Genomic DNA, 12,529 nt, shown 5'->3' with positions numbered 1-12,529 from the left:
CGACTCCACTTCGAGCGTTAGAACTATTAACGAAGCACTTTTATACTAATAAAGGACTGGCTTACCTAAAGCCAGTTGAGTAGCACTTGAAATGTTTGGCTCTATGAAACCTGATATACTTTATGATTCTGTTTTCTTCAAGGTTGTGTCTTCCTGGTCGAATGTACTTATTGTAAGTCACTTTGGATAAAAGCGTCAGCTAAATGCAATGTAATGTAATGTAATGTAATGATCCCCCCCCCCCCCCCCCACCTGTTCAACACTGCATTCAACCACTGATCCCCCCCCACCTGTTCAACACTCCATTCAACCACTGATCCCCCCCCCCCACCTGTTCAACACTGCATTCAACCACTGACCCCCCCCCCCCCACCTGTTCAACACTGCATTCAACCACTGACCCACCCCACCTGTTCAACACTGCATTAAACCACTGACCCCCCCCCCCCCACCTTATCAACACTGCATTAAACCACTGACCCCTCTCCCCACCTGTTCAACACTGCATTAAACCACTGACCCCCCCCCCCCACCTGTTCAACACTGCATTAAACCACTGACCCCCCCCACCACCTGTTCAACACTGCATTCAACCACTGACCCCCCCCCCCCCACACCTGTTCAACACTGCATTCAACCACTGACCCCCCCCCCACCTGTTCAACACTGCATTAAACCACTGACCCCCCCCCACCTGTTCAACACTGCATTCAACCACTGACCCCCCCCCACCTGTTCAACACTGCATTAAACCACTGACCCCCCCCCCACCTGTTCAACACTGCATTAAACCACTGACCCCCCCCCCACCTGTTCAACACTGCATTAAACCACTGGCCCCCCCCCCACCTGTTCAACACTGCATTAAACCACTGACCCCCCCCCCCCCCCCACCTGTTCAACACTGCATTCAACCACTGACCCCCCCCCCCCCCCCCCACCTGTTCAACACTGCATTCAACCACTGAGAATATAAAACATATAATAAATAGCAGGTGTTGCCTTGTTGCAGGTGTTGGAGAAGGCGTTGGCGGTGTCGCAGCTGCAGGGCTGGCACCCCGCGCCCCCCCCCAGGTTCCAGTATTCGTCCTCACACTGGTCACAGAGGATGCCTTGTACCCCCCCCCTGCAGGGGCACTGGCCCATCTGAGGTTCACAGACACAGGGACTGCCCTCCGGACACTGAGTCACCTCCGTGCCCCGCCGCTCACAGGTGCATTCTGGGAAATATCAGGGAAAACATCAAAACAAAAACAACAAGTGAACTCTGAAGCCTCCGAGACCGCCTGACAGCTGAGGCCTGAACTAAGAAGCCCGATTTTGCTCACTTCAGGGGAAACTCTGGGTTTCCGGTCCTAGGACGCTGGTTCTCTTTTTAGCGGGCTAGATCTCCATGGTAACTGATGCTGAGCAACAAACCTGCTCCGGAGCAGGTTAGGTTGCAGGCTAAGAGCTCAACTCAGTGAAAGCACCGCCTGCTGACCAATCAGAGCTCAGTGTGTGGAGTTTAACCTCTTAAGCCCCAAGCCTGTTTTTCAGGTTTCAGGCTCGAAAATGACATGCCCAAAACAAAGGACTATAACTTAACTTCTAAAAGGGTTATATGAATAATTTATTTTATCAAACCAAGGTCACATCTGTGAGTTGGATGTAGAAGTGTCAGAATCAATAAAGATGTTTCAGTGTCAGAGTAAATCCAGATGGAACATAGTCAAAAAGTGTAAATTGTTGTCTCCGCCCAAATAAAACCCATTACTTATAGTGAAAACCACCCTTGAATGATGGGTTAGTAGCCTAAAAGCTTTAGGAATCCAAAGTATAACATATAATAAGTACCCTGTATCAAGATTGAGGCAAAACAAGTGAGAATTGACCTTTTAAAGAGATTTAGCAAAAAAAAGTCCAAGCGGACTAAGCTTTGGGTACATTTGGGTACATTTGGTTCCATTCAGTGCCATTTAACCTTTTTCAGGTACCAGACTGTAAAAATCAATGTATAACATTTAATTATCACTATAGGTATTCATTCCATAACAACAACAAAAAAAAATGGGTGTGTGGGTGAAGTGTGTGGGAAGTTCCCTCTTTGCATGAGATGCATGTTACTTGCACAATAAAAATTAGGAAACTTAGGAAACATTTGACTCGAACTGGAGCAGATTTATTTAAAAAAATTAACAACACAACAAGCATTTTTTGGGTAAAAAAACAAAACTTTATACAAACCCTGAATGTTACAGTATTACTCCAGTAAGTCATGCCCTGCCCTGTAACAGTTATTTTTGGTAGTGAAGCACAGAGAGACCTGACACTTCCTGCAGTACACAGGTGTCTTCACTCTTCAGTTGCCAGCATCAGAGCACCTCCTGCAGTACCTCCTGACCTTGGTGGCATCTTCCCCATAATACTCGGGCATCCAGAAGCCATATCCTCATCGCCTTCCTCACTGTGAAAACAAATGTGGAAAAAACAAATAGATTAATTCTCTGGCTTGTACTTTCAAAAATGTAACTCAAATCAGAAATAATTTCTCTACAACAACAGCAGAGCATCAATGTTGAGTGTGTGAAATAACATTATATCACTCAAAATGTATACCGTGTAAATTATGTGAGACGGGGTTCATATAATCTTTTCAATATTTAATAATATTCCGTCTGTCATATATTTATATATGTATATTGTGTATATACATATTATGTATGCATGTGTGTATGTATGTATATATATATATTATATAATATATATATATAATATAAGTAATAATTGTAAGTCGCTTTGGATAAAAGCGTCAGCTAAATGAAATGTAATACCGTGTTAAATTCAACATGTCTTGTTTATTTCAACAACAAGAACAATAAACGGCATCCATCTTCTTTGTTTGTTGTTGAGTGTGTGAAAGAACATTATATCACAAGATGGATGCCGTCGTGTTATTGTCACGTGTGTGAAATTACTATAGATGAATACACTCTTACACCAAATAAATAACAAAAAGATAAAAACAGATGAATACTCTTACACCAAATAAATAAGTAATAGATACAAACAGAGAGATTACCTTTCCGGTGATGGAGGTTCATAATCAGTCATTACTGTCCCCTTTATGCGTGACGAGATCACTATCTTCCGACGGAGAGTCCTGAAATACGATGTCCAATGCCTCCTCGACGGACAAAAAAGTCTTCTTTCTGGCTGCCATTGTTACAATGAAGACAAAGAAAACAAATCCTGCTGTTTCGCTGATCGATCTGCCGTTCTCTGCTCTCCTGTCGCCGCGGGACATGCCATGCTATGCTATGCTATGCTAGGCTATGCTATGCTATGCTATGCTGCGTAAAAATAGTGGGCTGTGCTTAAACCAGCTATACTCCCTTTACTTATACTTAACCCATTGGTCGATTTGGGTGATTGACACCTTTTTTGAATCGTTAGAGCCAATCGAATCGAGTGGCAGTTTCAAAATACGTAAATACGTTACGCCTGCGGAGGGGGAGCTATGCGTAAACGGCATCTCCCGCAGCTGAAGCCACGGACTGTTAATCGTTGGACCTACTCTTCTGCCGTGAATGAAAGGATTGATTCTCAGTAATCATTTTAAAGTGACAAGAGACATTGGATTAACCCTGAGCAGCGTTTTTATTCCTTTGAACACAACTTTTGATCACAAAACAGCCAAGGTAAGACCTAATTATTGTCATGGATTTGAAAACTGATATTGTTTACTTGCTATGTTCTGGCTGCTAGCTCGGTTAATGTTGTGCCTGTAGTGATGGGATGTATACCCATGGAATCTGTGGAATCTCAGCTTTCAGAAAATGTGTTGTTTGTGCAGAAAGTATGAATTATAAATGATCGTTTTTGTGAGTTATGAGCAGAAATAGCAATTGCCCGTTTTTGCCATGGGCTCATTTAGAGGCTTCTTGTGAGACTTCTTTTTCGAAAAACTTCTCTTTTTTTCGTATCGTCAGTTAGCCAAGTTTCCTCCGGTCAGATGGGTATGGAATATTAATAGTTTCATGAATGACACTTTAGATATAGCACTGTTGCTACATATATAGCATTTTCGGACCCGAGCTCGATTTTCTTTATAATCTGTACCCTGTGTCCCTTTGTGTCCTTTTGTAGTCAATTTCCTGTTGTTTGTCTTGTCTTACCCCGGCTGATACTTCACTAAATCCACTGTTTTAATTTGTAAGGTAAAATTGTAAATGTAAATTGTAAATCAGTAACCTTGTAAGGTGTCCTTGGGTGTTATGAAAGGCGCCCCCCAAAATAAATGTATTATTATTATTATTATTATTATTATAATATTAGACATATGAAGAAGTTAAACTTTAAACATCCATGACTCAAACACTTGATCCAGGATCAAAGCCACAGAGCTGCACCTGCAAGGTGAACACAGCTGGGAACAGAACAAGTGTTTGAATGCGTACATTAACAGCTTTATGATATCACTGCCCGTCTAAGACACCATCTGACTTTCATTACATTTGACTCCAGTGTTTCCTCAACTTAATGTGTTGCTTCAAATAATGCTTCTGCATCCAGTCTGTGACGCTGTGAGTGTTGCACGGCCAGATACGGCTCAGCTGACTCAGATCAGGAGATGATACATTATGAAGTGATATGGACTGTACTTAATGTGACTCTGATCCGGTTACTTATGTTGTGGCAGATATTTCAGTAAGCTTTCTTAACGCTAATGTTATAATAGTCAGATTGCTCTGAAGATGGAGGTGATATTCTATTCATGTTCACGTTCACACAGTCGGTGATCTTTGCCGGCCGTCTTTCCTGCAACGGCAGCTTTTCTGTATTTCCTTTCTCCTGTAATATGACTTGATCGCTTTAAACTCCGCACACTGAGCTCTGATTGGTCAGCAGGCGGTGCTCTCACTGAGTTGATCTCTTAGCCTGCAACCTAACCTGCTCCGGACCAGGTTAGCCGCTCAGCATCAGTTACCATGGAGATCTAGCCCGCTAAGAAGAGAACCAGCGTCGGTCCTACGACGCTTGTTCTCTTTTTAGCGGGCTAGATCTCCATGGTAACTTACCCTAAGTGTTATTATGGTACAGTGTTGTAATTGTTGTTGTTATTGTTGTAGTGTTATTACCGTGCAGTTTTGTTATTGTTGTTCTTATTGTTGTAGTACTATTGCAGTACAGTGTTGTTGTTGTTGTTGTTGTTGTTCTTGTGGTGTTATTGCAATACAGTGTTGTTGTTGTTGTTGTTGTTATTGTTATAGTGTTGTTGGTACCTTTGCAATCCTGCAGCAGGGCGTCCCCGTAGTACCCCGCTCTGCAGTGCTGGCAATGCTCGCCCCCCGTGCCGTGCAGGCAGCGCTGACAGACCCCTGTCACAGCGTCGCAGGCATCTCGCTCCTCCGGGGCGATGTTGTTGTTGCAGAGACAACGTTCACAGCCGGCGCCTGGAGACCGCAGGTCGCCATAGAAACCAGGGCTGCACCTGTCACAGTGCGGGCCTGAGACAATGTTTTAATAAAGTTAAAACAAAGTTAAAATAAAGTTTACACTGAACATGTTTAGAACCCTTTACACAGGCCCGGCTCTCAGGGACCTAAAGCACCAGAACACACGGACCTCTGAAGGAACGTGAGCTCCACATACTTCCTGTCGGACTCACCTGAGTGGCCTGAACTGCAGTCACAGCTCAGACTGAGGGATTCTGGGTCGGGTCGGCAGGAAGTGGCGAAGAATCGTCCGCTGCCCTGAACGCCAGGACACAGGCAGGGCTCACAGGGCCGCCTGGAGACCGGGTCGCCATAAAACCCTCCATACACCTGCATGTGAACCACAGGAAGTCATCAGAACCAGAACCCCTCAAAGATCCATCAGAACCACAGAAAGACATTAAAAACCAGAACCTCTCAAACATCCCTCAGAACCACAGGAAGTCATCAGAACCAGAACCTCTCAAACATCCGTCAGAACCATAGAAAGACATTCAGAACCAGAACCTCTCAAACATCCGTCAGAACCATAGAAAGACATTCAGAACCAGAACCTCTCAAACATCCATCAGAACCACAGGAAGTCATCAGAACCCCTAAAACATCCCTCAGTACCATCTCAGTACCTGTCGCAGTGTGGCCCTGCGGCGTCCTCCCTGCACTCGACACACTCTCCTGTGTCTTCCTCACACTTGTCCGACAGGCCGTTGCACTCACAGGGTCGACAGAGCGGGAATCCCCAGAATCCTTTGCGGCAGCGATCGCACCGCCGGCCTGCGATGTCTCTCCGACAGGAACACTGACCTCTGACCTGCTCACAGAGCGGATCAGAACCAGCAGCGTGGCACTCGCAGGCTGGGGAGGAAACATACCGTCAGCCGTCTGAGGGCACCTGGAGAACAACTATCAACAGGAAGAGAAGGAACCGTACGCTGTCAGCCGTCTGAGGGCACCTGGAGAACAACTATCAACAGGAAGAGAAGGAACCGTACGCCGTCAGCCGTCTGAGGGCACCTGGAGAACACGTACCGTCAGCCCTCTGAGGCCTAGAAGAGAAGGAACCGTACGCCGTCAGCCGTCTGAGGGCACCTGGAGAACAACTATCAACAGGAAGAGAAGGAACCGTACGCCGTCAGCCGTCTGAGGGCACCTGGAGAACAACTATCAACAGGAAGAGAAGGAACCGTACGCCGTCAGCCGTCTGAGGGCACCTGGAGAACAACTATCAACAGGAAGAGAAGGAACCGTACGCCGTCAGCCGTCTGAGGGCACCTGGAGAACAACTATCAACAGGAAGAGAAGGAAACCGTACGCTGTCAGCCGTCTGAGGGCACCTGGAGAACAACTATCAACAGGAAGAGAAGGAACCGTACGCTGTCAGCCGTCTGAGGGCACCTGGAGAACAACTATCAACAGGAAGAGAAGGAACCGTACGCCGTCAGCCGTCTGAGGGCACCTGGAGAACAACTATCAACAGGAAGAGAAGGAACCGTACGCTGTCAGCCGTCTGAGGGCACCTGGAGAACAACTATCAACAGGAAGAGAAGAAACCGTACGTTGGCAGCCGTCGGGTCCAAAGCCAAACGTCAGCGGAGCACAGGCATCACAGCAACGGCCAATCACATTGGGTTTACATTCACAGACTCCTCCCAGTTTACTGCAGGACGGACTGAGGGAACCGGCAGCGTTACACCTGCAGCCTGAAACACAGAGATCCAGAACACTTGATAATATGCTAGATCAGGGGTTTTCAAAGTGTGGGAAGGTGAGCCTCGCCTCAGAGAACTTAAGAACAGCCCGCCCCCCCTCCCAATTATTATTGCTATTATTATTATTATTATTGTTGTTGTTGTTGTTGTTGTTGTTGTTGCTATAATGCAGGGGCATTCAATTACATTTCAAAGAGGAGAGAACATGCTCTGTTTTCGCTGTCTACCTTTCTCTTCTTTGAGCCATTTAAAGTTACTCTGACTGTTTCTCTCCTCCTGTCTCGTCTCTGTGTTTGAAGCTATCGTGCTGACTCACTGACTGCACCCATTTGATTGGCTGAGTAGCGTCACCTCCTTAAAACATGAAACAATAACTTTTTAAAACCTTTTTATCTTTGTTTTTTTGTTTTTTAACATTTTCAACATCGTGGATGAATCCTTATTTGCTCCCGGCAACACACTGAACGAAACTTTGCCTCCTCATTACACTCAGCCTACTTTAGTGGGAACAATGAGTCTGCGTCTTTGAAGCACACAGGAATAAACACAGATCCTCCTCTGGCTGCAGCCGACCGGCACTCACACAGGTGGGTGGAGGTGAAGGGAGTGAGCACTCTCACAGGTAGGTGGAGGTGAAGGGAGTGAGCACTCACACAGGTGGGTGGAGGTGAAGGGAATGAGCACTCTCACAGGTGGGTGGAGGTGAAGGGAGTGAGCACTCTCACAGGTGGGTGGAGGTGAAGGGAGTGAGCACTCACACAGGTGGGTGGAGGTGAAGGGAATGAGCACTCTCACAGGTGGGTGGAGGTGAAGGAAGTGAGCACTCTCACAGGTGGGTGGAGGTGAAGGGAGTGAGCACTCTCACAGGTGGGTGGAGGTGAAGGGAGTGAGCACTCACACAGGTGGGTGGAGGTGAAGGGAGTGAGCACTCACACAGGTGGGTGGAGGTGAAGGGAGTGAGCACTCACACACGTGGGTGGAGGTGAAGGGAATGAGCACTCTCACAGGTGGGTGGAGGTGAAGGGAGTGAGCACTCTCACAGGTGGGTGGAGGTGAAGGGAGTGAGCACTCACACAGGTGGGTGGAGGTGAAGGGAATGAGCACTCTCACAGGTGGGTGGAGGTGAAGGGAGTGAGCACTCACACAGGTGGGTGGAGGTGAAGGGAATGAGCACTCTCACAGGTGGGTGGAGGTGAAGGGAGTGAGCACTCACACAGGTGGGTGGAGGTGAAGGGAGTGAGCACTCACACAGGTGGGTGGAGGTGAAGGGAGTGAGCACTCACACACGTGGGTGGAGGTGAAGGGAATGAGCACTCACACAGGTGGGTGGAGGTGAAGGGAGTGAGCACTCACACACGTGGGTGGAGGTGAAGGGAGTGAGCACTCACACAGGTGGGTGGAGATGAAGGGAGTGAGCACTCACACACGTGGGTGGAGGTGAAGGGAATGAGCACTCACACAGGTGGGTGGAGGTGAAGGGAGTGAGCACTCACACAGGTGGGTGGAGGTGAAGGGAGTGAGCACTCTCACAGGTGGGTGGAGGTGAAGGGAGTGAGCACTCACACACGTGGGTGGAGGTGAAGGGAATGAGCACTCACACAGGTGGGTGGAGGTGAAGGGAGTGAGCACTCACACAGGTGGGTGGAGGTGAAGGGAGTGAGCACTCTCACAGGTGGGTGGAGGTGAAGGGAGTGAGCACTCTCACAGGTGGGTGGAGGTGAAGGGAGTGAGCACTCTCACAGGTGGGTGGAGGTGAAGGGAGTGAGCACTCACACACGTGGGTGGAGGTGAAGGGAGTGAGCACTCACACAGGTGGGTGGAGGTGAAGGGAGTGAGCACTCACACAGGTGGGTGGAGGTGAAGGGAGTGAGCACTCACACAGGTGGGTGGAGGTGAAGGGAGTGAGCATACAGCCTTGTTGACGAGGTGGGGGAACTCGGTCTCCACAGACAGCCAAAAGTGTCTCCTCTCTCACTTTAGGTAACTTCACTAAAAACCGATCCATGTTGCCGCTCGCATAAAGTTAGCTGAAGTTAGCTAGCTACATTTCACTGTTTCTCGTTATTCTTTTCTCACGCTGCGCCTCCCCTGAAGCTCTCTGGCGCCCCCCTGTGGAGGCGCGCTCACACTTTGAAAACCGCTGTGCTAGATTATATGAACTTCATCATGTACTATGTTCCTGGAGGACTCACGGACGGCTCCGCGGTGGATCCTTGCCGACATGCTCTTCACGAGTCCCTCACAAACCTCCGGCAGCCCCTCCTGAGGGTCGAGCTCAGCGGCCAATCCGATGCAGCGGAAGCGGCGGAAAAGAGTCGAGGTCGGTCTGTGAACAGAAGTCCTGGACCGACTCGATGCTGGGGATCAAACCCATCTGAAACAACATGAATCATTCAATTCTAAATTATTTAGTTTTTACTTTTAGCGATGAATGAAGTTTCTCCAAGTTCAGATCAATATCGCTTCAACTTGTGAAGACATTCAAACAGGCCTGCAGGCACACGATTGGACAGACTTGATCCCTCACTGATTGGACAGACTGGACCCCTCACTGATTGGACAGACTGGACCCCTCACTGATTGGACAGACTGGATCCCTCACTGATTGGACAGACTGGACCCCTCACTGATTGGACAGACTGGATCCCTCACTGATTGGACAGACTGGACCCCTCACTGATTGGACAGACTGGATCCCTCACTGATTGGACAGACTGGACCCCTCACTGATTGGACAGACTGGACCACTCACTGATTGGACAGACTGGACCCCTCACTGATTGGACAGACTGGACCCCTCACTGATTGGACAGACTGGATCCCTCACTGATTGGACAGACTGGACCCCTCACTGATTGGACAGACTGGACCCCTCACTGATTGGACAGACTGGATCCCTCACTGATTGGACAGACAGCTCATACTCACCGAGTCGATCAGGATGCCGTTGCTGTTGGAACCGTCGGGCTGTTTGTTAAAGACGACGTCCACGAGGTACCGAGCATCAGCGTTCAGACACAGCGGAGAGTCCAGAACTCCCCCTCTGCAGACAAACAACAACAAACAACAGTAAACAAACAACAATACACAAACAACAGCGCCCCCCAGTGGTAACCATGTGAATAAAAAGGTAAACAGTCTCACCTGGAGTTTCCAGGAAGGATCAGAGTTCTACTTCCTTTTGGGTCGCCTCTGCAGCCGCCGTTGCCTGGCGACCCTGCAATGGCGCTGACTGAAGCCAACCAATCAGACGGAGACTGCGAAGGAAGATCAGCTCACGTTGAGAAACAGGAAGTACGATTTCCCAGTAATGACATCATCATGTAGGAAGTCACCTTCTGTAGTACTACTTCCTCTTTCCTGTCATGATTGTATCAGACTTTTTAAAAGAGTACGCAGCTGTCCTCACAAAGTACACAAAGTATATCATGTCTGCTACGCAAAGGATTGTGCGTCAGAACAGAGGGAAAGACTGCAGACTGCACAATGTGAGCGGCCTGGGTCAGGACCTGAACCAGAACCAGAACCCGGCTTCTGTACCTCAGGCTCGTAGCGAATCACGAGCTGGTAATCCATGGACGACGGGAGGTTGTCCACAGTAAACCTAAGCCCCGCCCCCTCCAGCACTCTGACGAATCCCAGGCCGGTCCAGGTGATCAGCTGACCCCCGGCCCTCTGACGGGGGATGATCTGCAGGGCATGGCCCGGCTCCAGAGGAAGGTTCTGGACACAGCAAACTCAAGATGAAGAGGGCCGTCTGATTAGCTGAGCCGTCAGACCGGGGTTCACCATTGGCTGGCGTTAAACAGGAAATGGATGAAGCGCCTCACCTGTCTCCTCCGGCGGCCGGCACGTCGAGTCCTTCGGACCAGAACCACCACTCCATCACGGACCTTAAAGTCGTAACCCTGCTCTCGGTAAATCTGCTCACAGCGCGGCAACACCAGCGGGCTCAACTGGAAATACACAAAGTACACATGAATACCTTCAGTACACACACATTACTACCGTGATTACACACACAGTCATACTGCGAGTACACACACAATACACACTCATTAATATTGTTATTATGATTATTTTTGTTATTGTTGTGTTGTGATTCCCACACCAGAGGAGAAGAAGAGGACGGTGTAGGAGGAGGAGGTGGAGGAGGAGGAGGTGTAGAAGGTGGAGGAGGTGGAGGAGATCCCTGCAGTGGAGCGGCGAGCTCCGCCTCGTACAGGAAGTAGTCCAGAGGAGGCAGGAAGTGGCCGGCGGTGGGCTCGGAGCAGCGGCGCCCCCCCCATGTTGGGCAAACACTGACACTGACCGTCCTCCGGAGAACAGCTGAGGAACAAACACTCTGTTATTAGAGAAGGGGCGGAGAATGAGGCCCACCGTCTGGCTGTAAACATAATGGTTTATCTATACATCTGTATATAATGGATGTTAGGACCTAGTAGTTGCTTCTGAATGTTTGACAAAAGCAGATTCAGATTTAAAAAATCATGAAGAAATCGGAAACCTACGTGGTGCTGTGAGCTCCACCGATATCACAGTCGCAGAGGGAACACCTGTACCCCGAGACCCCCAAACCCCAGAAACCTGCCTGATACAAACACAGAGAACATAACGAGGTCAGGATCATAACGAGGTCAGGAGGTCAGGGTCAAAACGAGGTCAGGGTCATAACAAGGTCAGGGTCATAACGAGTTCAGGGTCATAAGGAGGTCAGAGTCATAACGAGGTCAGGGTCATAACGAGGTCAGGGTCATAACGAGGTCAGGATCATACCGAGGTCAGGAGGTCAGGGTCATAACGAGGTCAGGGTCATAACGAGGTCAGGAGGTCAGGGTCATAACAAGGTCAGGGTCATAACGAGGTCAGGAGGTCAGGGTCATAACAAGGTCACGATCATAACGAGGTCAGGGTCACAACAAGATCACGAGGTCAGGGTCATAACGAGGTCAGGGTCATAACGAGATCAGGAGGTCAGGATCATAACGAGGTCAGGGTCATAACGAGGTCAGGGTCATAACGAGGTCAGGAGGTCAGGGTCATAACAAGGTCACGATCATAACGAGGTCAGGGTCACAACAAGATCACGAGGTCAGGGTCATAACGAGATCAGGAGGTCAGGATCATAACGAGGTCAGGGTCATAACAAGATCAGGAGGTCAGGATCATAACGAGGTCAGGGTCATAACGAGATCAGGAGGTCAGGGTCATAACGAGGTCAGAATCATAACGAGGTCAGCATCATAACGAGCTCAGGGTCATAACGAGGTCAGGAGGTCAGGGTCATAACAAGGTCAGGGTCATAACGAGTTCAGGGTCATAAGGAGGTCAGAGTCATCACGA

General features: G+C 48.7%; 1 protein-coding gene across 1 annotated transcript in view; it reads right to left on the bottom strand.

Moving 5' to 3' along the window:
* LOC117558203 (laminin subunit beta-4-like) overlaps nt 1-11,777 on the bottom strand; it is a gene marked incomplete at its 5' end in the record, with an annotated part of 44,659 nt that extends 32,882 nt beyond the window's left edge. Inside the window, 15 exon segments of the mRNA XM_034234228.1 lie at nt 1,003-1,220; nt 5,265-5,489; nt 5,651-5,807; nt 5,901-5,904; nt 6,104-6,332; nt 7,034-7,177; nt 9,379-9,496; nt 9,498-9,560; nt 10,115-10,229; nt 10,331-10,443; nt 10,727-10,909; nt 11,017-11,142; nt 11,298-11,471; nt 11,473-11,515; nt 11,698-11,777. Coding sequence (XP_034090119.1) covers nt 1,003-1,220; nt 5,265-5,489; nt 5,651-5,807; nt 5,901-5,904; nt 6,104-6,332; nt 7,034-7,177; nt 9,379-9,496; nt 9,498-9,560; nt 10,115-10,229; nt 10,331-10,443; nt 10,727-10,909; nt 11,017-11,142; nt 11,298-11,471; nt 11,473-11,515; nt 11,698-11,777 — 1,992 coding nt within the window.
* Nucleotides 11,778-12,529: the final 752 nt, after the last annotated feature.

This window comes from Gymnodraco acuticeps, unplaced genomic scaffold (genome assembly GCF_902827175.1).
Source record: "Gymnodraco acuticeps unplaced genomic scaffold, fGymAcu1.1, whole genome shotgun sequence".
Classification (NCBI taxonomy): domain Eukaryota; kingdom Metazoa; phylum Chordata; class Actinopteri; order Perciformes; family Bathydraconidae; genus Gymnodraco; species Gymnodraco acuticeps.
The sequence above is the reverse complement of the archived record's forward strand: the minus strand, read 5'-3'. Positions and strand labels throughout refer to the sequence as shown.